General features: G+C 41.0%; 1 protein-coding gene across 1 annotated transcript; it reads right to left on the minus strand.

Annotated features, from left to right (window-relative positions):
• Window positions 1-6684: 6684 nt before the first annotated feature.
• On the minus strand, window positions 6685-19707 carry cep126 (centrosomal protein 126; the record flags this gene model as incomplete). The annotated part of the gene is made up of 12 exons (XM_080429224.1): window positions 19590-19707; window positions 17804-17926; window positions 15650-15795; window positions 14745-14856; window positions 14328-14517; window positions 11551-13522; window positions 10224-10379; window positions 9275-9387; window positions 8149-8206; window positions 7217-7435; window positions 6885-6952; window positions 6685-6768 (listed from the first exon to the last, which is right to left on the minus strand). The coding sequence occupies exons 1-12, from the start codon at window positions 19643-19645 to the stop codon at window positions 6685-6687; spliced, it is 3297 nt and encodes a 1098-aa protein (XP_080285350.1). The 5' UTR covers window positions 19646-19707.
• Window positions 19708-27237: the final 7530 nt, after the last annotated feature.

Below are 27237 nucleotides of genomic sequence, written 5' to 3' on the forward strand. Positions count from 1 at the left end.
AGCCAGCGTTATTTTTGTGACAGTCATTTGCCCACAACTCAATCCAACCCAGTGTTTTCACTGAATGGAAATAGAAAGATAATGGCTGTACTGACTGACTGAGGCTGGCTGCTGTCTCCTCACAATGTGAGCGTGAGCGCCCCCTACAGCATTTCTGCAGGAGGACATAAACAATGAGCACGCACACCATTGTGCAATCTTTCCTCTTCATAACTTGTTTTTATTAACACTGACATTTTTAATGTTTCTGTAATACATTTTTATCATTTAAGAATTGACATACTCAGACAAAAGATTATTAACACGGAAAATGTTTTTTTTTAAATAATTAATGTTATCATATTTTAAAATTATGAAAGCAGTAATAACGTCGGAAACAGGGATTAAGCCAGAGAACATAAGATTGAAAGTGTTTTTGTTTGTTTGTTTTTTAAAGAGGTGGTGCCATGTTTTTGCACTTTTTCTGTTTTTCATGTATCTATGAGGTTGATAGAACTTCATTAAGCCCCCCGGTGGTGTTTTTATGGTGTTTTATGTCTTCTCTGACTATTTGGAGTTTTTTCCTGGAGGCTGAAACCTTGAGGGTCAAATGTGCCAATAGAGAAACAGCGCTTTAGTGACATCACAAAGCCCACACCCTCCCCCTCATTATCATAACACAACAGGTGTGGGCATGAGGAGGAGGAGGGACTAGGACAGGTGGGTGGTGCTAAGGTGGTGGAGGAGGTGCTAAGGTGAGAACCAGGTATACTTAATGCACTGGTGGGTGTGTCTACATAAAAAACAACATTTTAACACTTACTGTACACTTTTATTTTGTTGAAAAAAATCCTTACATAATAATAATACCTTATGATCAGGTTTTAGGGTTGAAAAATATCATGGCACTCCATCTTTAAGTGTTAATTATAAAGGTTGTGCTTTTAAAAGATGTTGCTATAGTTTAGTAATTAACTAATCTAACTATTTTAGTGGGGGCAGATCCTGGCAGGGCATCAGAGTCTGGGACAGCCTTTTGTTTGGAAGCTGGTCATTGGAACGGCTAAAAGGTCCCCGTCAGAGAGGACCCCAGGCTGGGATCTTCTGGCCCATGAGGTGTCACACCTGTCAGGCTGACATTTACGTCCCTCCTCAAATAACCACAGTGGGCATCTATTGTCATCTTAGGACCGTTAAGAAGATTCTTTCACACAGCCTGTCGAAGTGGTGCTCTAGGCATCAGATATAAGCTGGCCATATTGTGTTTCTCCATGTCTGTTATCTCTTGTCTTGTGATGAAGCCGAAGTTCGCTGGGAGGCTAAAATGTGTGACTGTACAGTGCAAAGACAAACAGTAATCAAGTTATGGTTGTTGTGCATCTTTATGGGTGAAATGCATATAGGGCTTAATTTCAGTAAGGTTTTTCAAGATAAGAACATCATTTGAACCGACGTTTAATATAGACACAGACAAACAATAATCTGAACTGAACTTACACAAAAAAAAGGTGTCGTCACATTTCAGAGGAGGAGGGGGGGGGGGGGGGGGCTCTTCAAATGAGCTTGGGTCTCAAAATGAGCAAGTCCTGGCAGGCAAACCTAGGGCAGAGCCAGACATGCAGATTGTTTGAGGAGAGGGACAACTTAATGCACCTCACTAACAGCCCCACCTTTTGTTTCTCAGATAAGGCACACTGTAAAACTCACAGTTAACACAGCCAATTTTGCTTGGCTTGTGATAGAGGCACTGTAGACTAGAGTAACATTTTGATAACAGTTGAGGTTTATGAAAATAAAAATAAACGACTACGTTTCAACTATTATCTAAACCCCCTATAAGCACCAATGCACAATACGTTGTTGTATTTTAAATACAGTAGTTTACATGCCTTTTCATTTAATACATTGAAATATAGAATCACAACTTTCACTTTCAAATAGCAATGATGATGAAATTGTGAAACCCATCTAGCTACTGTATTGTTTCAGGGGTTTATTTTGTCAGTTTTTGCTTTATTTAGACAGGAAACAAGGGGCAGGGAGGAGCAAAGACATTCAACTGAGGTCCCAAGCCGTTATCGAACAAGGGACGTTGCAATATAGTGGGGTCAACACACTATCCTGTCACCTATGGTTGGCCCCTGATTATCAGGACATTTAAGACTTAAACGAGCACTTCACCCATTTTCAATCTTATCTTCAAATGGTCCTCACTAATGCCCATCACCATTACTGTCTACTCACTTTGTATCTCAGAGGAGTGCTGTGGACCGTTCAGAAACCTGCCTACCAGTGACATCATTGGTAGGCAGGTTTCTGAACTGTTCACAGCCCTCCTCTGAGACACAGACCACAATTAGTTCAATAATTCACTACAAATAACAAAAACAACAGTATCCCTGTATCTGTGTTACGCTCTTGGTTATGGTTTGCTGCATTGCATTCCATTCCATTGTTTTAAGGGAAGTACACAGTAAAATCCTAAGTGTTAATTAGTGTTAAACAGACCCTTACAGGTCCATTTGGTTACTCTTTTGTCTTTGTCAGGTCATTGTCATATTTATTAGAGCGTGTATGTGAGTGTGCAGGTTCCATTCTTTTTCATGACCCTATCTTATCCCAGCAGCCTGACAAGTGATGTGCGAGTGCGTTTCCTATCAGCTTTTTTTAACACCAAAGGATTTTACTGTGTACTCCTCCTGGCGTACACAGTAAAATCAGTAATCACTCAGGACTTTGAGTGGGACCTAAAGCACAGGAGAGAGAGCTCTCAAGGTGGATGCAGTTGTAAAAGGAGGTTGTAAAGCCTCTGGCAGAGATTGACATCACCACCTCGTTGAGCCTGTAGATTGAGTCTGGAGCACACAGACCATAATCTTCCTCTCTACAGCCCTCAAGGAAAAGCAAACATCCACACCTTTCACATTGCAACATTGCTCTCTATGAATCATTTTCCTTTCCCCAGCCCATTTGTTCACTACATTACCTAGGACTGAAGTACATCTAAACCTGTTCATAAGTGCTGTGTGTATTATGATATTTAGAAGTCTGATTACAGTAAATAAAGACATATATCGTTGCTGTCGGGTGGAAACCTTGTATGTCCAAAACCGTCTAAAACATTTAAAATAGCGAAAATAGACGACCTACAAGCCCACAGCTTGTAGATCTGCTATTGTCCCTACTCTTGTATGATGAAGTAGGGCATTCACTTACAAAAGAAAAACAGTAGAATTTGAAACATGGACATATGAGGAATTCTGCTCGACAGCAACAATATAACATGTAGGATACGTTGAATGATGTATTTATAGCTGCAGAAGTTTATAGCAGGTATAAACTGCAAGTAATGCAATGTGTTGTGTGCTGTGTTGTGTGTTCTGCATAGTGCAGGCTATTGTATTGGGTGTACAGTACACCAAATACTGTTGTTCATTTCTCATGGTGCATTTTGGGATGTTATTCTCCCCCTGACACCGAGTTCTTTTTGTATTGTGCTGTATTTTACTAGGCTACTCTGTATCTGTATCTTAACTGCTGTGCTACCTCTAGTGGCAGAATTTCCCCACAAGATCAATGTCTGTCTGTCTGTCTGTCTGTCTGTCTGTCTGTCTGTCTGTCAGACAGACAGACAGACAGACAGACAGTCTGTCTGTCTGTCTGTCTAGATTGACTTTTGGTCCATAAATACTGGCAATTTTTTCACTGTTTCATGACTTCACATTCACAATACATTTTTGCCAGACCCAAGGGGTCGGCCTACATGAGGCTTTGTCCCCTTTCGTCCATACATGGGCATAAAAGTATGTCCATCTTGTCCCTTTTTTGACCATATATGGACACACGTCGGATTTTATTCTGGGTCTGGCAGAACCAGGTCTCCTGGTCTTGTTACTACACCTGTGCCCGTCGGGCACCGGCCTACAACAATGAAAATAGGGAATGCATGGCCCACCCTGTTTTGCAATACCCGTTATACCCATTGTCATAGCACCCGTTTTAACTGTCTGTCTGTCTGTGTCCCTTTTGTGCCTATATTGAGATCTCTGTATGTCTGTCTGCCTGTATCCCTTTCATGCCCATATATGGAGATCCCTGATGTTATCAGTATATGGTGATATATGGGCATTCCCATATATGGACATATGGGGGATCAGCAGTTGAGGAAAGTCCTTCTGCAGTGGTGAACATCTGTGGAGAATATCTGAAGAGTGCAAAGTGACTGTGAGAACTGAGAAGTCAAATGGCAGGTGTGGGGAATTCGGCAGGTGTGAGTAGGTGGTCATCAATTGGCTAAGTTTGGCCACGGCCAGAGTCTTTGCTGGTGGTTCTGGACAACCTATCCGGCCGACTCAACGCCGGCCACTGCACTCCCTCTGGACGTCTGCGACACGTGTGTCGAATTTGAAGTCGGTGGGTCGAACAGTTCTCGAGATACGTGGAATACAGACGTAGGCCTACATAAATTCGGTGCATTTATTGTGAGATGTTTTGTTTAAGTCGATCTTATACAAAATGGACAAAGTGAGTTGACCATGGGATGCTTGAGTAATTTATTGATTTTATTAGGTTTATCAAGGGGGAGGAAAAAAAGCCTGGAAGTACATTTTTGGGGATCTTTGTATGCAGCAGAATTCAACTGCTTACAAATCAGGGTTTATAAATTATAAGAAACAAAACGCAAAAGACACATGGTGCGGCATTAATTTCAAGTATGAATTGTATTATTCTATGTTTTGTAGCCCTATTTTTGTATTGTATCAACATCCTTCAATATAGATTATATAATGGTATTAATAAAGTAAAACATAACAAAAATCTATTTAAAAAAAAGGCAAACAAATTGTAATTAGGCACTTACAATAACATTGCTTAATAGCAATTATGTAATTGAAAGATAAAACATGTTTTGAATATTTGTGCATCAATGTTACTGCAAGTGTTACACAAGTTTTGAATGACAGCTTGTTTCGGCCATACAATAAACAAAATATCGTCTCTGTCGGGAAGAAACCTCATACAGTATGTCCAAAACTGTTCCTTTTCAGGATTCAAATTCAAAAGCAGCAAAAGTAGCAGATCTACAAGCTCAAAACGCATCGCTTCACGCCACGTTTCGAGCTTGCGGATCTGCTACTTTAGGTTTAGATACTTTTGTGTGACGCTGTAGTATGATCAAGTATGGCGTTAACTAACGAAAAAACACAAAAAGTTAGAATATGGAGATAGGAGGTTTCTGCCTGACAGCAACTATAATAATAAATGTCCGGGTGGCACAACTGTGGAGACTAGTTGTTTGTATTCTCCGCGGTGCATCCGGCTCGGCCGGGCACTCCTACAAACACAATTGGCTGCGTTCACAGAAGTCATTTCTGGCGGGGAGGGTGACCTCTGTCGCTGTATTAGTATGACTCCTGCGGTTTGGACAGGGCGCCTGTTCAGTGGGGAGCTCAACTTAGAGCAGTGGTTCTCAACCTTTTCAGACCGCGACCCCCAAAAAAAATACATATTTGAACTGGGGACCCCCCACCCTGACAAGCACTTGGAATTGTAGAAATTGGGGCCAATCTACAAGTGTTGCGAGGCGTGGTGAGCTTGTAGATCAGCTTTTTTTTTTGCCTTTTTCTTATATTATTTGACAATTTGGCCAATGTTTGACCAGTTTTTATAGTATAGTTTGTTGATTACTTTTGATACTTTAATTTTTTTTAGGCATTAAAACGGTCTTATAAGTCCTTAAAATGTCACTTTACTGTCATCTGCCCCCGCCCCCCCCAAATAATCTTAAATAATAATAATTATAATAATAATAAGGTGGGTCCCGACCCACAGGTTGAAAACCACTGACGTAGAGGAATAGCGTGTTCCTCCACGTGCGTTACATCCTGCTGGTGCAACAGCTCACTGTTAGTTAGTTAGTTAGTTAGTTAGTTAGTAGCATTACATGTATCTACATCCTCCCTAACCAACCAACCATTTAAAAAGGGACTACAGCACAAGGGGGGATTGGCATAAAGACTAATTTGGAAGGAAAATGGGGAAAACAAAAAAACAAATGAAAGAAAAAAAGTAATTGCCTTAGCTCCATTTGGTTTAATTTAGCCAAATTCCCTCTTTTCAAAGTCAAATTAGGGTCTATTCTCTGTGACCATGAAATGCAAAAAAAATATCAAGTTAGCTGTTTCAAATAAGGCTGCACCCATGATGGACGTTTTGGAGATGATGATAAAGTGCTAGGTAAAACAGTCTGCCCAGGACACAGGGTTTCATTTGCTGCTTTTGTCCACTCCGGCGGGGATATCTTTAATTTAACTGAATTAAATGCATGCATTAATCTTTGGGAAATGTAGACTGTCTGATATGTTTGATATTTATGTTTGATAATATCACAATTTAACAATGTATGTTAAACGTTAACCACTTTAACCCTGGTGTCCCTATTTTTTCAGAACATTTTCCAACATTTTCAATTCCCCCCCAACAAAACTTCTTCCAGATTTTTCACTGAATTTAAATGAACTGTTGTGAGCTTGTAGATAGGCTATATTTAGCTATTTGCCATATGACCAAGTACATAGTGCTTACGTGGTTAAGAAAATGTCCCCGCTATGTTGTCTTTACAAATCAAACCCTGCATGTTCCGTATAGCCTATTGCCCAGGTGAGGTGGATGGGATGTGGACGACAGCCAATCAAAGACCCTCGGTCAGAACCTCCTCAGGTTGCGGGAGCGGTTGTCAGCCGAGAACGCACGGTGCTTGTGGTAGGCCGTAGCTTTGCTTTCCCGTGTCTAAAATGGCCACAAGAAGGTAAGGTAAGGTAAATGCGCCTTATCAAATTAATTAACCACAAAGTTCAGAGCGATGTCAATGCAAGCTTGGTTTGTTTACAAACACACACACTTACAGAGGGTGTATCTCCATGCATGAGGCTTCGAGCGGCAGCGACGTCGCCCCCACTGTATTCCTGTACACCTGCAACGTATAAGCCAGACACAAGTCAAGTGTTTTGACAACTGACAGTGAGTCAATTGAGACCCTTTCTGCAAGCAAAAAACTCTACGTCCTCCCGGTGGAGGCTCCTCATTGGCAGATGAGCCAGTAGTATACAACAGGAGTGACAACACACAGAAATGTGTGTGGGGAGGAATCAATTGGCATAACGACTAAATTGGGGTAAAAAGCAACCCAAAAAAAAAACAACAACAACAACGACTCTGTCCTAACAGTGGTACTTACAGTGCAGCTGGTGGTTGAGTCGTTCCAGGGAGAGCAGGATTTTGTGCTCCTCTAAGGACAGGGTGGTGGCGAGGCCGGTTTGGTGCAGGCTCCGCTGATGCAGCGCCCCGGGCCTCTGCGTTTGAGCTAGGTCCATGGTAGTCATCGTATCCCTTTCTACCGCTAGGCCTTCTCCACGTAGCTCTGCCAGCGAAGGCTGCATGGTCACGCTCCCCAAGCCTACGAGGAGAGGAAGCGTGTCCACAGCACATCAAACACATTTGCGGATTTAAGCTGTTAGACAAAGTGACGTACAGCAAGTGCACCGGTATAAGAAAGCTTCTGTTTCAAGTGCAAAGTGCTCGTAAAATGTTCCATGTGATCCTCCGAGATCAGATATGGGGGAGTTACCGGTATAAAACACCAACAATGGGCTTCATTCATCAGAACATTTGTGTCCTGTACATACAGATGCCTTAATACCTTAAAACCATTTGAATACATTTATTTATAACCTTTCATAATTTCTGGGTCCTCTTCTCAAGTAACTCCCATACAGTATTCAAGTGAGTTGTTTTGTACCATGTCAATGTATTTTTGTATTTATTTATGTGTTTGTTTGTTTGTAAATGGTGCATTTATATAGCGCTTTTATCCAAAGTGCTTTAGATTGTGCATTACATTCACCCATTCACACACACATACACCGATGGCGGAGGAAACCATGCAAGGCACCAACCTGCTCTTCGGGAGCAATTAGGGGTTCAGCATCTTGCTCAAGGACACTTCGACACTAACTCTGGGGGAGCTCCCCAGCCCGGGATCGAACTGGGAACCTTGCGGTTTCGAGTTCACTCTACCCGGCCACTACCCCTGAGCCACTGCAGCCCCATATTAAATCAGTTTGATACAGTATGTTGTTCCTTTCTTTTTCTCTCTGTGTGAAGACATACCTTCATCAGGAAGTGCCAGGTAATAAGTACTGGAGGAGGGTGTCAATTGGGTTGAGGCCTGTACAAAATAAACAAGACATTTTACATTGACCCTAAATACATATACATTTACAGTATAGGCGATGGGGATAAAACAGTCATATGAGAAAACAGAAGCTGTAGACAAACACATGAATCACCAACACCTTCCGTTTTTGTAAGAAAAAAAGAAACAAGTACAGGTAACTCAAGTCTGTCAGGAAAGCCTTGTCTTGAACAAGCCTAAACCACGTTGTGCAGTGAATTCTACAAACACTGCAAGACTAGTGTGGAAGCAGGGGATTGCAAAACCGATTTGACAAGTTCTAACACACCCTACGCATGATATATAGGGAGCTTTACTCACACTACTATGCCCACAGGGCAGAAGCATGCATGTACCTGAGACGGGGTTCTCAAACGTTTTAGGTTGAGACCCAAAAGATTCGGTTGTCTCCCCAGGACCGATGTATTATGAATGAATCACAATTTCTTTCAATAATAGTGAAAATAACCGATTTAATAATAGTCTAAAATTGTGAAAATAGATGTTCTACAAGCTTCATTTATTTTCTATTGCTATAAAATATTAAATGTAGTTTTTCAGAAAATCTTTTGAATGTAATCTTTTCAGATTTTATTTATTTTGTTAATTTAAAGTTGAACTATGTAACTTTCCTCTTCTACCTCAGATTTCTACCTCCGGTTTCCTGCGCAAGTGCTGACATTTTTACCATTGAGCTAATAGAGCCGACCTGCTTGCTCAGGGTATAAATTGAATCTTGACCATCAGGTAAAAATTCGTGACAGATCCTACACGTCTAGGTGAGACCTGACCTTTTGACACTAAATCTAAATATCTCATTAGAAGAGCAGGGAGACAAAATACAACCACCCCAATTGTATAAGTTATATTGTATTAACATACTCTATCATACAGATTGGACAAAATTACATTTTATTCATAAAGAAAAAGTTACATGGTGCCGCTTTAAGATCTTAAAAAATTAATGTAAAAAAGGTTTTAAATTGTGACAGACACATACAGTACAAATGGGTCTGTGACCAGAAAATGACTCCCGACCCATTGTTTGGGGAACCACTGTACCTGAGGAAGCTTTCTGTTCAGTGAACCAGGCTGAGGGGCTCTGTTTGACTCCAGACAGGTCTTCCTCCTCGTTCCACTACTCTCCAGCACCTGTCTTCTGACCAGGCTCCTTGCTAAAACAAGAAGAAATTGACTTCTGTTAGTGTTGACTAAAGGTTGTGCTGCTTCTAACACCCCAGGTAGTGGTTTTCTAGATACCTTGTTTGGTACCAAAGGGTTGGAAAGACACGTTTCTTGGTAATCATCTCTTGGGTGCAAGTGGATTATTTTTGGCAAGAGCAAAGGCCATGAGGTCAGCAAAATCATTAGGGTTCCTCCTGCAATCTGCCTGGTAGATTATGATATATATATATTGTGTGCATAGTGGTAGAGGAAAAGTCATGACATGGGGTCACTCAAATGGTTAGGGTTCATCATCCTTCAGAGAACATGAATGTATTCAGCTAGTTTTATGCTAATCCCTCCATTAGATGTAGATATTTTTCCTTTCTTTTTTAAGCTATTTATTTTCTGCTTTTTGTGCATCTAATTGATAGTCACACAGGAAACGGAGAGAGTTGGGGAGTGATATGCAGCAAAGGCATAAGAGCATGTGGTCAAGTCATATCACAAACCACAAAAGGTGTCATAATCATATATTTTGCAGCCCCACTTTGTATAATCCATAATCGGATATGCCATGGTTATATGCGTTATGGAAATATATGCTATCAACACAAATTAACCACTTTCTATCTGGCGTCAATATTTTGAGGTGAAAAGGTGTAGGTGAAAATGTCGAAAATATTTCAAAATTCTTCAAAAATAGCAAGAAATAGCAGATCTACAAGCTCACACTGTGTTGTGGAGCAAAGTATGAAATAGGGCTCAAGTGGTTAAGCAATACGTCTGATTTGTGGCATGCTGTAATTCAATGACAAAATTGGTCAAGCTTGATGTTTGATCTCACCGTTGTTAGGGGAGAGAAAGAAGCCACTCATTCTGGTGACGGCTTTGACACCGCTGATAAGGCTGTCGCCATTGATGGTAACGTGGGACAAATTGGCACGCGCTTGATGCAAGGCAGACAATGACCCATTGTGCGTCAGGCAGTTTCTAGGGTCACCTACGTTGGTTATATGAAAAAAAGAGGGAATGATCCAATCATGCACTTTTCCACAAGTTACAAGTTTCTCTATCTCCAGCTACTGTATGTAATAAAACAGTGGTTCTCAAAGTGACTATGTGGTTCTCAAAGTGACTAGGGGCCCTTGACGGGGTTCCAGGGGGTCCCCAGCAAAATGTGTTAATATAGCATCAATATGAGTGTAATCCACTTTAACCCTATATACCTTGGCTATTTCAAAATAGCCAATCTGCAAGCTCACAACGCATCACATTGCGACACGTTGTAAGCTGGTAGATCGGCTATTTTCAATAAATCTTGAAAAATGTGAACATGTAAACATTTCAACAACACAAATCTTGTATGGGGGTCCCTGGCGGCACAAAATATTTTCAGATGGGTGGGGGTGCAAAATACATATGAATTTAGGGGTCCTAGACATGAAAACGTTTGAGAACCACTGTAATTAAAAGCTTCAGCCTCCTCTCTGCTTCTTTGTGTGCATGAGATGTCGACCTGAAAAGTACACAATGGAACAGGAGTGAACACCAGTGGTGAGGAGGTGTTGACCACAGGAGATAAAATGTGGTCGCACAGCTCATAGCCATGATGCAATCAATTATTTCATTATTTTACCAACGTTTTGACAGTAAAAAGTCTTCCTCAGGCCAGGGTATACCCTGAAGAAGACAGATTGCAGAAGATTGCAGAAGACAGATTGCATAGACAGATTGCATCGTGGCTACGAGCTGTGCAACCTCCTTTCTTTGAAGACCTGAAAAGTACATTCATTATTGAATAGGTCCATTCCAATGAAGCAGTACTCCAATGAGTGCTGACAAGAGCCACAAGGGGGCTAACATCTTGATGAACTCACAAAAACTAAATCTATACAAACACAAAGTATAATTATGATTTCGCGAGCCAGCACGACTGTAAGGGCATTTCAGGACGTCACATTGGAGAAAAAAAAGACATCCATCATTATACAATAACGTTAACTTCAACATACAAAGTAGTAAAGGTGATACTAATAGAGACGCTTCGTACGCTAGAGAAAATACTCTTTAAAGGCGTCTCTATGTCTCTGTGGGTAACAAGGGAGACACACGGACTAGGCCTGCTGTAAGTTGTGTGTGTGTGGGGGATTGTCAGCCAAGATATACATTACCGTCATTGGTGGCTAAGGCACTGCGAACACCCTGCCAGAGCAGAGAGATCTCCTCGTCTGTGGGAGTACAATCTAAACAGAGGCCTTTTTCATCATACACCAACCCTCTCCTCCCGCTGCCGCAGCCCTGAGTCTCCTGATGAATGGAGCCAGACATGATAGGTACCTCAGACGAGGGATAGAGAGATGAGGGTGGCATTGGCGCGTAGGAAACACTGCTATCAGTTGGAATTACGTGCTGCGTGTGAGATGAGGCAAAACTTAAGTCAGAGTAGTCCCTGTGCCAATTCTGCTCGGCTAGTTTAGAATTCATGCTAGAGTAATGGGGACTGAGGGAAGTAGTCTTGGTGATGTACGCTGTTGTGTCTTCTTCTGTGGTTTCACCCCTGGGTGGCGGTCGAGGCAAGATGATTTTCCCCTGGGCCCTGGCTATCTGGCTCACCTCAGTGGCAGATTGAGGTCTCATGACAGTGCCCTTTCGGGCCCTCGAGGAAACGGGACCCGTTGCGCCTCTGGCCGAGCGCTCTCTCCTAGGGACCTTGGGACTGCCTATCCGGGCGCTGTTACTTGGCACCCTGACCTCCTCCCCTTGTTCCTGTTGCTTGCCGGCTTGAACTCCGACATCTGTCCAAGCTTGCTTTGTAAAGTGATAACCAGTGGAGGCTGGGAAGGTCAGGCTGGGGCCAGACCTGGAAGCCCCTGAGAATGCAGTCAGACTCGGCTGGTGGTCATCCGAGTGGCCTTTCAGCAGATATGGACCGACAGATTTACTTTTCATCAGGGTCTGTTGCCAGGCGTTTACCTTCCGTTCCTTGTCCTCGTCATCCAGATTCTCCTCATCAAACCAGCGGAGCTTTTTCTTAACGGCCCTGTCACCCTCTGCGTCCTTGGCTTTCATCCTCGTCAATTCAACGCTGTCTCGAATAGACAACGCCACTTGTTTAGCGAAAAGCAAAGTTTCCGAGCCGTACGCAGACTTGCGCTCTCCCTGTGCGTACTTGGACTGCTTTTTAAGAATTCCCTTGACGAATCGAACGCCACATAGTTTGGAATCAGAATGAGATAATCCTGCCAGCTCTTGTATTTCCTCCCCGGGAAACTTGAGGCACCCAGGAATGTCTGCCTTGCTATTAGACGAGCACGCCTGATGCTGTAATTCTGTATTCTTAAATCTCTGGGCTTTGGGCTCTGAGTTTGGGCCCTTATTGAGGTTGTTCATGCAATCACTAGACTTATTCCTGGATGGTGGATCATTGTTTTCCTTTACAGTGTGCAGGACAGTTTCTTCTCTAGGTTTTGTATAGTCATTCCATGATATATTAGGCTTTGAGCGAGCCTCAAAAAATATGTCATTGCGGTTGTTGTCTTTAGCGGGCAAAGACATTTCCACCACTGACTGATGGTTTGCATGTCTGTCATCATGACTACAGTGCTGTCTGAGATCTAACTGTCCTTGTTTGGGACAAGAGAATTCAAGCGCTCGATTGCCTAAAGCAACTTTGTTATTTGTAAGCACTGTGGTTTTGTCATTTGGACTGCTTCCTCGGGAGCTCTCCTCAAAGCGCTCTGTGTCTGGGTCAATAACCTCACAAAGACTTAACAGGCCACAGTAGCCCAGAGGGTCCTGTGCTTCTGTTTTAGGAGTTCGATCAGCTGTGGCTTGGGAACGGTTGCCCATCCTCTCATTTGATTCCTCAAATTCCTCCTGCTTTTTGGGTTGAGGGCCCGAATGCATCTTTCGCTGCTGGAAAGTGTCGCCGCTAAGAAACATCTTTGTTAAGGAAGAAGTGAGATCAGCCGACGGACACGGGTGATTCGGGTTTCTTTGGCCTGACAGAGGCCTCTCAAAGTTGAGCAAATTGGATGAATGAGAACATTGGGGATTAGCAGTGCTGCGGTTGTGGTCCTCACTCTCCAAGCTGTCCAGACTTGACAGGCTGTCGGAACGGTGGAGCTGATACGCGGGGTGCTCCTACCAAAAACACAAAACACAAAAGAGTGACGATGACTTGCGAGAAAATGATACGCGTGCACAGGATAATTTTCCAAATATCTGGTGTCAGCCAACATGGCCCAAACAGGTGACATTCCAGAGTATGTGCAAGAGAGAGATAGAGAAAGAGACAGAGACAGAGAGAGAGAGAGAGAGAGAGAGAGAGAGAGAGAGAGAGAGAGAGAGAGAGAGAGAGAGAGAGAGAGAGAGAGAGAGAGAGAGAGAGTAAAAATGTGTGTCATAGGTGATGGACCAGTCAGGCCTCTAAAAGGGGCCTTGTTTGCAGTGGGGATGCTCATGCACGTCTTGGCAGGCAGATCCAGGGCTAGGATTCCACTTTACCTCATGCCTCTATATATTCATTTAACCTCAACCGCATATTAAAACTGTACAGAAACGTATCGTGTCTCTTTTATTGCCGGAAAACACTATCATAAAGGCAACATATCTTTAGAGTAACGTCCGTATCATACAGTGTATATATACAGCAGTACAACAGTAGATGGATGGATGTTTGTACCACTGGAGCAGTGTTATGGAAGATAAAGCCTTTCCAAAAATATATAATGTATCATCTCTTTTATCACAGTGCCCTCTAATGGCAAATTAATATAATGTTTCAGAGCTGAGACGGATTCATATTAGGGCCCAGATTTAAGTGTTTTGCATTCAGTTTGTCACAGGATGTTGTAGGTGGAGAGTTTGCAAGATGTAAATCAATCAGTGTATAATCAGACGGTAACAACAACAACAACATATCTCATATTTCATTCAAGTGACCAACCTGTGGGCTGCAATTATCTTGTTCCCTCTCCTGATTCACCTGAGTCTCATTGAGAAAAAAGGGCTGACTGTCCTTGATGCCGGACATGCTACGTTCCCGAAGCAGTTTGGCGTAAGCCTCCACTGCGGAGACAGCCCGAAGGTGGCTGGATTTAGACACCATTGGAGGCTTTGGAGATGGAGTGCAGCTCCTGGTTAAGTTTTTAGGGAAAACATAACAAGAGATATACAACAAATGAAAAGTGGTACCTCACAATACAACAACAGGCATAATACATACATAACACACAATGACCCCTCTGGGTCAATAATGTCTTAACTTATCTTTATGCCATGTATTCTGTTTAAGAATGGAACAAGTCATATTCCCTTCTTGTTGGGTAAGGATTGACTGACTAGCTGTTGTTGTTTTCTTTACCGGCTCATGGTGGAGCTACTGGACAGGAAGGCAGACTGCTGGGCGTACAAGCTCAAGTTGCTTTGGATGTGGTTAAGCGCCTCTTCGATGTCGGGGCCATTCTTTCTAAAAGCTAAAACATCACAAGGAGAAAACATCTGGAGTTTGAGCTTCATGGACCTAAACCGTGTCAAATTCAGGACACCTTTTAGTTCAACTCTCAGGTGCATATAAGATTATGTATATTTATTACAATGATGCCAAAAGTTGTTTACCAGCATTATACTGTGTGCGGACGTTACATTTCTTTGCATTATGTAAGATTAGCCTCGATATTTGCTGTCCATTGCTCACTATGTAGCACCTCATGCTAATGCCCATACAGAACCTGATGCTATGTTAGTTGATGTCTGATGGCACCTACAGTACCACAGACCTAGAGCATCACTAAGGGCCTCTGAAAATGCCTTGGGTTACATACACTTAGAACAAAATACTACAAACAATAAAAAAACATTTAAATCACCTGTTTGCTCACTGGTGAATATGTTTTGGTTTACTATAAACCAAAACAACCTTTCATATCTGGGTCGCTGGAACAGAATCATTTCACATCTAGAATGTTTTCATTTTTTTGGGTTTGGGGATATGTGTAAGAAAGGGTTCAAGATTAACCCCATGGGCCATTATTTCAGCCTGGTACCTGGCAGAATCTTAGAATACACACTTCAAGGATTAAGTAGAAACAGGTGGCAAAAAAAGAATCCACCCTGAGCGCTTGAACCCCTCTTTCCATCTAGCCTAATGCCTCCATGAAAGTCAAATTGGTTTCCTTGACATGAAAACGTTTGAGAAACCCTGCATTAAGCTACCTCTCAATGAACCTCGACTCGACACTCTCTTTTAGATAAAGATGGAACACTAACATTGCCTTCTCCTCTGAGAAGGAGGCAGGTGGGCTCTTTGGAAGCGCTCGGTGGCATCCTGGACGCGCTGTCTGCGCTGCTGCAGGATGCTCTCTCTCAGCTGCAGTTCGCGGGCATCCCACTGCTTCCGCCTCTCCTCCAGAGCCCTGAGGTGCACACATAAGGCTGGGTCAAGAGAGTATAGGGGTGTAATCCAGTTGATTACGGGGTTGGAAGAAGGAGTATGTTTTTTTATTACCCGAAACCCGAGTCCATTCCTCGAGGTGTGTCATTAATAACTTAAGGCAAGCAATGATAACATCAGCATGGGCTCAAGGTAACCAAGTGGGAGTGATGTTGTTCCGCTGTCCAAAGGCATGTTGCCATCGAGTAATGGACACTTTTCTGGACAGGACACACCGTGCAGTACTTACACATGAAAACTCAAATGTTTGGAATCATAAGGCATTCACATGTATCTAGGTGAAGTATTGATATGGAAGCTGGATTAAAGGGATGACTGAGGCATGTAATAAGGCCCCTGGAATGACTATTGCCGATCATTTTATCCATGATTCCGGATCATTGAATTGTTCAACAGACATTAGTAGTAACTTGTGACCTCGTCAAATGAAGTCTCAAGTTGTGTATGTCTTTATTAAAGCCGCACTATGTAACTTTCCTCTTCTACCCCGGATTTGAACCCGGTTTCCTGCGCAAGTGCTGACATTTTTACCTTTGAACTAATAAAGCCTGCCTGCTTGCTCAGGGGATGAATTGAATCTTGACCATCATGGCATGAAAGCCCAATAGGTGAAACTGTGGCCACACAGCAATCACGCCGAGGGATCTTATAATTCGGCTCTAATTGCGTCAACTGAAAATAAAAAAATTAAACGGTTGAATCATGGATCATGTCTATAATATGCATCCTTTTTTCTTTATTTTTTACGTATATGTGTTGACAAATGTTGGGCACATAAAAATGTGTAATAGATTTAGAAGAATAAGGCATTCTAATGACATACGCAAGCTTTGGTCCCATGTAAGTCTGCCTCCGAGCAGACGTGAGTTTGAGCAGACATCCGTCAAAATTCACAGACAAAAAAAGATTGATGAATCAGACTGAACGTGGAAAAGCGTGCATATGCTCATAAGTACAACATATGGGCGTAAACGAGCTTAGTGAATGAGGCCCAATGAGTTTGTATAGGAAGTATGTCTGATAAAATAAATATTAAAATATCTAAATACTGAATCAAGGAACTTAAAAACTGTTTGGGGTGCACAGAATTGTTTATAATATTTGATATGCTGGAGTGAAAATACATATAGCGGCTAGCCTAGCATTCAAAGCTGCATGAACAATATAGCTGGTCTGCTGATTCAAAAAAAAAGAAGAAGTATCAGCTGCCTGTGGAAGACAATGTACAAATATGAAAGAAAAGAAAAACATCGCTTACATGTTCAGCCATACTTGCATGAGCCTACGTCTCTCTCTTTCTGTCTGTCCCTGCTGCTGCATCCTAACCACGTTTAGAAAGACAATATCACTGGGCATTTATCCTCTGTTGGTCAACAGATTTAGGAGGTTATTATCTGTGGGGGATTTGCGCCGCACATGCTGTGCTGCTGAACTTGGTCGGGCCAATGCCCGTTAGTCATCACTCTGTGCTGTCCCACCGGGATGAGCAGGATCTATTTACAGGCCCAGATGACAGCGTCCTGTCACCATGCAGTGACCGAGGGCTGGCCTATAGTGTCTCATCCAACACTGGCATTATCCTCTCAGACCCGCCGGGGTCAGGTCAGGTCAGGTCAGGTCGCAACTATTAGGGCTGTCACGTCATTCATTTTTACTTGATGATAAATAAATAAATTAATTAATTAAAAAAAAATTTTTACATTGAATAAAAAATGTATTAATACATTTCTGTTTGGATTTTAGGCTTTGTAAACAAAAAGTGCACAGTGCAGATATGACAAATAAATTAAATCAATATACTGTACCAAGATATGACTGCCAATGACCGCTATCAATAATCAAAGTAAAAAATGTATACTATGACCGAAATAGGCCATATTTAATAATTTGACACTTTAACTTTTTTTTGGAAAATAAATAAAAATAATAATAACAACAACAATAACGTAATAAATCAACATGAAACCAACTTTCTGCGCCGTTTTGTCTCCAGACAGAACTTGCGGTTGCGGGCTCTGCATGTCCTCTGCTCCTCCACCAGGAGCTGTCTCTCGTCGTGATGCTCTCCATCATCAGCTCCTAATCTGGCATTTCTGAAGGTCAACCACTAAGGACACATGTTTTATATCAGTGGTTCTCAAACTTTTTCATGTCAAGGACCCCAAAATTGATATTTAATTGGCCGTGAACCCCCACCTGAAAATGCTTTGTGCCAGGGACTCCCAAAAATTCAAAATTATTCAACATTTTTCAAACACTTAAAAAAAAAGAATCAGATAAGCTCGCAGTGCTGCACGAAGTGACGCGCTGTGAGCTTGTATATCTGCTATTTTTGAATAGCCAAGGTATTTCTACCTTGGCTATTCAAAAATAGCAGATATACAAGCTAAAGTGGTTCATATGATTGTGATGCTGTATGAACACATTTAGCTGGGGACCCCCCCCCCCCCTCCTCAACACTACCAGGCTTCATTGATTCAAGCCTAATTTAAAATATTTGTGGGATGACTGGGCACCAGGACAACTGGGCACCAAAACCATCTGGGCACCAAAACCATCTGGGCACTAGGGCCATGTGGGCACCTGGACGAGTGGGCACCTGAATAAGAATTTGTGTCCACAAGTGTTTCTTAACTTTACATTTCTTTGTTGTTGGTAAGTGATATTTAACCCACTGTTCTTTAAACCAACAAACACAACACAACAACGAGGTGAAAAGTACAATATAAGAGTGTATTTACCAAAATAGTACTGAGGTCAAAAGTACATTATAAAAGAGTTTCAAAGTACAATATAATAGTCTATTTGCCAAAATAAGTACTGTTAATTTTTTTTTACAATATGCGAACATTTTAAAATACCAAAAATAATTAAGGATACCAAAAAATTGTCAAATAATCAATGTTAAGATAGAGTGTTTGGAGTAAAGAACAGTGGGTTAAATATCACTTACAATGTAAATGTAAAGTTAGAAAACACTTGTGGACACAAATCCTAATTCAGGTGCCCACTCGTCTAGGTGCCCACATGTCCCTAGTGCCCAGATGATTTTTGTGCCCAGTTGTCCTGGTGCCCACCTCTCCAGGTGCCCTCTCGTCCAGATGCCCAGTTATCTCCACCCCTAAGTGCCCACTCGACCAGGTGCCCACATGTCCCTAGTGCCCAGATGGTTTTGGTGCCCAGTTGTCCATAGTGCCAAAATGGTTTTGGTGCCCACCTGTCCTGTTAGCTATCAATACTGGAATATAAAAATACTCTATTACGTAAAAGTCCGGAATTTAAAATTTACTTGAGTAAAAGTACAAACGTATTGGTATCAAAGTGTACTTAAAAGTACCAAAAGTAGAAAGTAGCCTACTCATTATGCAGAATGTCCCATTTCACAATTTTTCAAATGTATAAAAATATTAAAATCTTTTGAAAATAGCAGATCTACAAGCTCACAATGCATTGCGATCGGCTATTTTCAAATGGCCGAAATATATATACTGTAGGGCTGAAGTGGTTAATGTATGTTTTGTAATAGGCCTAATCAATCAAAATCTACAAAGTAACTAGTAACTATAAAGTTTTCAAATAATTGTAGTGGAGTAAAAGTACAGTATTTGCCTCTGAGATACATGGAGTAGGCCTAGTAGAGGTAAAAGTATTGAAAACTGGAAATACTCAAGTAAAGTAAAAAAAATACCTCCAAAGTGCACTTAAGTACAGTACTTGAGTAAATGTACTTAGTTACTTTACACCACTGCAGGATACGAGTGATAGAAGAAGTTGTCCTTCAGAACTTGCATTCTAGGGGTGATCGCAGGCATTCATTCACATGGAGGTTCCTTCCACTGCTGCGTCTGGTCATCTAACGGTCCCTGGACCCCCCACTACTCATTTATGACCATGATGATGAAGACGTGATGATGATGATCACGAAAAGACATTTGATTTGAATGAATGCCGCATATCATCACGGCAGTGGCTTCTTCTTCCGCGAAAATAACGCTCAGCTTGAACTCTTCTATAGCACGAAAAGACATCATCGGCCATTTAAAACGCATTCAGAAGTTGCTGTTTTGCTCTTCATGTCACCGTTCTGTTCTGTGTGTACAGTCATGTTGCCACCATGGCAACGGGAGGACGCGCTTCCTTGACAACGGAGCTGCGTCAGAATGAACACCGGAAAGAGACAGTGGTGGAAAAAGTACTCACATGTTTTACATAAGTAAAAGTATCGTTACTGCAACGTAGGAATACTCGATTACAAGTAGGCCTACACAAATATTGGTATCAAAATGTACTTAAGTACCAAAAGTGGAAAGTAGCCTATACTCATTATACAGAATGTCCCATTTCACAAGTTAAAGATCTATAAAAAAATATTTTGAAAATAGCCGAGCAACAAGCTCACAATGCTTGCACTGCAACTCATTGTGAGCTTGTAGATCGGCTATTTTCAAATGACCAAAATGCATAGCCTGAAGTGGTTAATGTATGTTTTGTAAAAATAATAAAACATCTACAAAGTAGCTAGTAACTAAAGTGTTCAAATAATCGTAGCGGAGTAAAAGTATAATATGAGATGTGCGTAGAAGTAAAAGTACTGAAAATTGGAAATACTACAGGAAAGTAAAAATACCTCAACATTGTACTTAAGTAGGCTACAGTAGCCTACTTGAGTAAATGTACTTAGTTACTTTACACTGCTTTAGACAGTGGCGCGGGAAGGGGGGGGGCTATGGGGGCTGCAGCCCCCCTGGTGATGGGAGCAGCCCCCCTGGTGATGGGAAGAAAAAAAAAAAAAGAAAAAAAAAAGTTTTATTTTATTTTATTTTTTATAATATATATATATTTTATGGATCATAGCAGTCTGTTACGGTCATGGATGAACTTCAACCTGGTGTTTTTTTCGATTTTTTTTTCGCGAGGAGTCCCCCCCGACGCACAGCCCCCCTAGGTATTAAAGGGGTAGTTCACCCCCAAAATAACTTTTTTTCTATTGATTACTCACCCCATGGAGCCTTGAATTCATGGATATTTTTTAGTTTTTGTCGCATTCCTTCCTTTATTATTTGATTATAATAAATTTAGCCCCATTGATTCCGGTAGGAGACACAAATGCATTTGTGTCTCCTACCGGAATCAATGGGGACAAATTTATTATAATCAAATTATTGGCTTAGGAATGTGACAAAAACAAAAAAATATCTATGAATTCAAGGCTCCATGGGGTGAGTATTAGCAAAAAAGTTATTTTGGGGGTGAACTACCCCTTTAAGGACTTCCCGCGCGCCTGGCTTTAGAGGATCTGAGTTCATCCAGATTCAATATGGGCCCTTCAACTCTGTGGGGAGAAATCCAAAAGAGCAGGGGACTTTTGTCTATGATCCCCAGTGGTGACACTGGACAGTAACAAAGTATATTTACTTGAGTACTGTTGGCTACGCACTAAGCACTTTTTTTCAGTGTCTGTATACTTGTATTTTTTGGATACTTTGAATTTTGAAGACAAATATTGTAGGCCTACTTGGCAACTTTTGACTCCATTAGCTAGGAAGGGAAACAAGTAGCCTACATTGAATTAACAAGCCTATTTCAAATATGGTGAAAATAGATAATAAAATCTCACATCGTGAGCGTTGTGAGCTTGTTGATTGACTATTTTTTTTTAAATAACACCTTGTGAAATTGAGTATGGTACTTTTTTTTTTACCAAATTGAGATGCTTGGAGGCAGCCGAGCCATCATTACAACGTTACGTTGCAAACAACACATTAGAGCTATCAGGGAAATAACGAACCTTTTGCAACAGAGTAAGTGCGACATCTAGTGGTTGAAAGTTGTCTATTGCAGTGGTTCTCAGCCTTCTCACCTTTTCAGGTCGTGACCCCCCACAATAATTATATTTGAACTGAGGACCCCCCAAAATAATTATATTTGAACTGAGGACCCCCCAAAATAATTATATTTGAACTGAGGACCCCCCAAAATAATCATATTTGAACTGAGGACCCCCCAAAATAATTATATTTGAACTGGGGACCCCCCAACATAATTATATTTGAACTGGGGACCCCCAGTGCGCCCACCCTGACAAGCACTTGGAATTGTACGAGTTGAGACATAACAGTTTGACTCGGTTCCACAGATAAATATTGTGAAAATAGCAGATCTGCAAGCTTGTAGATCGGCTATTTTCACTTTTTTTTTTTACCTCTTTCTTATATAATTTTATAATTTGGCCAATGTTTGACCAGTTGTTATAATAGTTTGTTGATTACTTTTGATGCAGTAATGGTCTTTTTTGATTGGTTGACTCCATTCAGTATTGTGATTAGCTAGCAAGACACCGCCCACTTCACACAGGGTGTGATTTTTATTCTTTTCTTTTTAGGTATTAAAAAGGTCTTAATTGTCACTTCACTGTCATCTGGGGACCCCCCCAAAATCATGTGGGGGTCCCAACCCACAGGTTGAGAACCACTGGTCTATTGCACTTTTAAGCTTTTGTTGCAGAAGTCGGGTCTAACAGATTGTCTAACAGATTAATTTATTCTTCCAGTCCTGCTGCCTTCAGTTAAATTGTTTAACAATTCATGAAAACTAAAAAAAAAAAACAGTTTGGTTAAAATTACCCTAATCATGAGAGTGCAGTGCACGAGGAAGTGTTCCTGTATGTCACACACACACGCACGCACGCACGCACACACACACACACACACACACACACACACACACACACACACACACACACACACACACACACACACACACACACACACACACACACACACACACACACACACACACACACACACACACACAGAATAAACAATAAACAGATTGGGGATGAAAAGGGAATTAAGTGGAGGGTCTGTGGCCTAATGCTTAATCAGAATCATTGCTTTTCTTCACAGACCTGTGGGATTTTTGTGGGGCTGTTATTTTTCTTCTTGTGTCTTGTGGGGGGCTTCATTAATTCCACAAGGCAGTGGTTCTTCTATCATGGCCCATGGAGACCCCCACACTAACCTTATTATTTCCATTGGAGCTGTCTCCTCTGGTACTTATTTAGAGACAGGTGAATAATTAAATATTTGGGTGAATAATTAAATATTTGGGTGAATAATTAAATATTTGGGTGAATAATTAAATATTTGGGTGAATAATTAAATATTTGGGTGAATAATTAAATATTTGGCTGAATAGAAAAGTAGCCCTTGCAAGGTTGCCCGTGGAGGTTGAATACCAAACATTTAAAAGATAGATTAGATATATATTTATTTTTAGTATCATATAATGCAGAGGTTCTCAAACATTTTTATGTGAAGCACCCCTAAATTGATATATTAATTTGCCCCATTACTATTCATAATTAATTAAGTATTTATAAAAACAATATTCTCAAATTGTTAAAAGTCTTTTCAAATATTTAGAAAAATAGCAGATCTACAAGTTCACAACAAGCAGCTCAGTGCTCAGGTAGTGGCCTTCAAATCGTCCATGAAGAAGTGGGGTCTGGCAGACAGCACAGCATGCGAGTGCGGGGTACCGGGGTGCATAGACCACCTTCAGAGGAGGGCCTCTGGCTGCATCACACTGAGTAGGAAAATGTATGATAATATGTTAAAGAAGAAGTAGCCTTGTGATTAGATATTTGGCCTGAGATTGGGAGGTTGGGGCTCAATTCCCTGGCCAGGTCTTACCAAAGAGTTTTTGACAAAGACTATAAACATAGGATCGCTTCTCCGCTTGGCACTCATCATGGGTTGGATTGGGGTAATAATCCAGCAAATTAGGTCATATTTCAGAAGAATCGCTCACTTTGTGATTCTAGCACCAAATTGGCACGGATAACACCTAGGACCTACTTTTTCACAAAAGCCTTATAGCCACCTGAAAATCCGGCCATTTTTCAAGAAGGCTGTCGCATTGAATGTAAAAAAAAGTGTAGAACTTGAACGGCTGAACCTATTTTGATGATCTAGTTATCAAAATCAAAATGTATGCATTTTTACATGACAATTTCAATGGTGCCAATACAAATTCAATAAGATTTTCAAGATGGCGGCCATTTTCGACTACAATTCACAGTCTGTTGTGATTCGATCAGAAATGAAGTTTCAACCGGATGTACTGTAGAGTAGTCCAAGGTCTAAGCAGTATTTTGATCTACATTACAATGTTGTAACCAACGTCAATTAGTTTACATAATTTTTTATAAGAGAGTGATTTTAAGGCACAACTATGGGCACACTGGTGACATCATTGCTGTGAGACTCAGCATGGGGCACAGTATAGGCTGAGTAGTGTACTCACTGTGGTCGTCTACTAAGTGTAGTTCCAGTATAATTTAGTGTAACAAATGCTATCTTATCAGCCCTGTATGTACACAAACTAGTAGTTGTAGTATTGTAGTAAGAGAGCCGCATCTGAATTGCCAGGATGTGCCAGGCAATGGGCTTATCCGGATTGTGTACAGATCGCACTGGACTTAAGAGGCACTGAATGAACAATCGGGCTAGGTGAAGAACACTTTGTTCCCATACCTGAATGTGTTTACAGTAGGCCTATTCTGTACAGATTAGGTGGTAAAAGGATAGCCCCTCGCCCTAAACCGTCACACAAAATGTCCACAAGACAAGACCGGGGAGTGTCCAGAAAAGGAAGCACTCCCACTTGTGTTCTCAGATGGAGCTGCTTACTTATATGAGAAAAAAGAAGGTCCTAGGCATTATTCATGCAAAATTTGGTGCTTGCATCACAAAGTGAACAATTGTTTCACTAATCGGCTGCACTATAAGTCCTTGCGACATTCTAGCATGTTGTTTGGACAGATGCTAGGTAGGTTTGATGTATAGTTTCTTTGAGGCACTACATTGTCCTCTTTACTTATGTGACTTATGTGTAGGGCTACAACTATCGATTATTTTCTTAACGATTATTCTATCTATTACTTTTTGGATTAATTGAATGATCGTATAACCGAAAATAGCAGATCTGCTATTTTCACTATATTCAAGATTTTTTTTTACTTTTCGCTTATGACATGACAAAAATATTGATTGATTACTTATTAATTCTCTTATTAATTGAGAAAAAAAAATATTTGTATAATTGATTAAATGTATTAATTAAATTAACTGTTAAATTAACCCCTAGACTATTTAGTTTTTTGTTGAATATGGTTCATGCTTACTCTACTCTGATCTTGCACTTGTAAGTCACCCTGTATAAGAGCGTCTGCTAAATGTCTAAATTGTAAATTGTAATCGTAATATAGGGATACTTTTAATATATCATTTTCTGAATTCATGGTCTGAGAATAACATTATAAGGTCAGTCTGATGAGATGGCATATCCAGCCATGAATAAACAGAATTAGGCTAAACCCTGTAGGCACTACTGCTGTTGATTCCCCGTTGCTACGCTGCCAAAAGATCAAATCTGGGACACAAATCCAGTAAACATAGAGACTCACACCATGTTTTATAAATTGTGTTTTCTTTACTGAAATCCAAAATATGCACCCAAAATACAAGGAATCGTTGGAAGAACCTTTCTTAAATAGCTATTCCTGCAGGCCCGATAGCCGAATGGTTAGGGCGTGTACCACATGGGCTCAAATGCCTGACAGCAAGTCCCCGGGTCGATCGTTGCTGCCTGTCACTCCCCTGCTCTCTCTCTCTCCACTGGAGTGACACACTAAACTATAGACGGATCTATGACAGGTTGAAACAGATGATGATGATGTCTTGTATATCATGTCTTTAAATGTCTTGATGAATTGAATACACAGGACCACAATGGAAACAAGCCCTTAGGGCTTTTTGTGCTATCCTTTTAGCACCATTGTATAATCATAGAACTGTACTATTTGTAAACTGCCAATTAAGTATTCAATCAATCAAAACCATGACAGGTTGAAACGGAGTAACACATCAGACTACACACTCAGGGGTCATCAATGTGTCCGTACACGGACAGACGTGTCCATGACCAGACGTGTCCATGTCTGCGGCAAATCTTCTATTTAAAATATAAGAATATTAGAGCCAGTATACAGTGGCTGACTTGCCGGTCTCCAGGTTTTCTTCAGAATAGGTAGGACACCAGGATTTAATGAACCCCTGGGGGTCCCCAGACCCCACTTTGAGAACCACTGGCCTAGGGTGCCAGTACACCCAGAAACGTTACTGCAGAGAACCATTAAAAAAAAAGTCTTCCATGCCAATGAATGACCTGATTTTGACTTAACAGGGTAAGAGCTGGGTTTCCCAAATGCCCGTTGACATCAATACTCTAATAAAGACACTTAAAGGGTTAGTTCAGATTTTTTGAGTATTTTCTGCAGGAAATACTTGCCATTAATGTAGTGGTTGCAAAGGTATTAATTGATTGCCCGAGTCCCGTGGTCAGAGTTATGGTCCGGTTCTGATGAATATGAAGTAGTTCCGGTAGATTAGTAGATTTGGTGGGGGCCGCTCATTAAAAATAAATGTATTTAAAAAACTAGCATCATTTGTATTGTTGACCTATTTCTACCATATAGTGCAGGTTTCGTTCAATTTCGACCCCTCTGTCACATGGTACTATTTTTTGTGTCATATATTTTGTGTGTGAGTAGGCTGCCGCGGCGTAGTGATTCTGAACACAAACATTAGTGCACTATATGGTAGAAATAGGTCAACAATACAAATGATGCTAGTTTTTTTAATTAATTTATTTTTAATGAGCGGCCCCCACCAAATCTACTAATCTACCGGAACTACTTCATATTCATCAGAACCGGACCATAACTCTGACCACGGGACTCAGGCAATCAATTAATACCTTTGCAACCACTACATTAATGGCAAGTATCTCCTACAGAAAATACTAAAAAAATCTGAACTAACCCTTTAAGTTTAATTAACAAATCAATTTAATTAACTAATCAAAGTTTAATTGTCTGCCAGTAACTGGCAGACAGGTATCCAAACCTTGTTAAACCAGGTACCAAACAGTGGCGGATACGTGCATGCCTAATGACTGGCCCTGGAAAAATCTGTCTGAGCCCGAGTTTTTTCACGCTTTCCCTCTCAGCTTTCCTACTTACCATCTTAATAAAATAAAATAATGATAATAATAATGATAATAATTCAAAGGGATGAGGACTAACCACTCTCCCTCTTTAAAAACCATGTGTTCTCTTGGAACATGTGTCTACTGGACTAGTATGCATTAGTAATTTATTTATGGTAATATTATTGGCCACTCATTTTGTATGTCCTTGCCAAAAATATAGTTTGAGGGAAATGTCCATCAGAAGCCATGTCCATACACACTTTAAATCCTATTAGCTGACCTTGTATTGAACTGTATTTTCATGTGCTTTGTTCTGCAAACTTGTAATAAAGTATTCAATAAAAATTTA

Source organism: Gymnoscopelus braueri, assembly GCF_963280865.1.
Source record: "Gymnoscopelus braueri genome assembly, chromosome: 5".
Classification (NCBI taxonomy): domain Eukaryota; kingdom Metazoa; phylum Chordata; class Actinopteri; order Myctophiformes; family Myctophidae; genus Gymnoscopelus; species Gymnoscopelus braueri.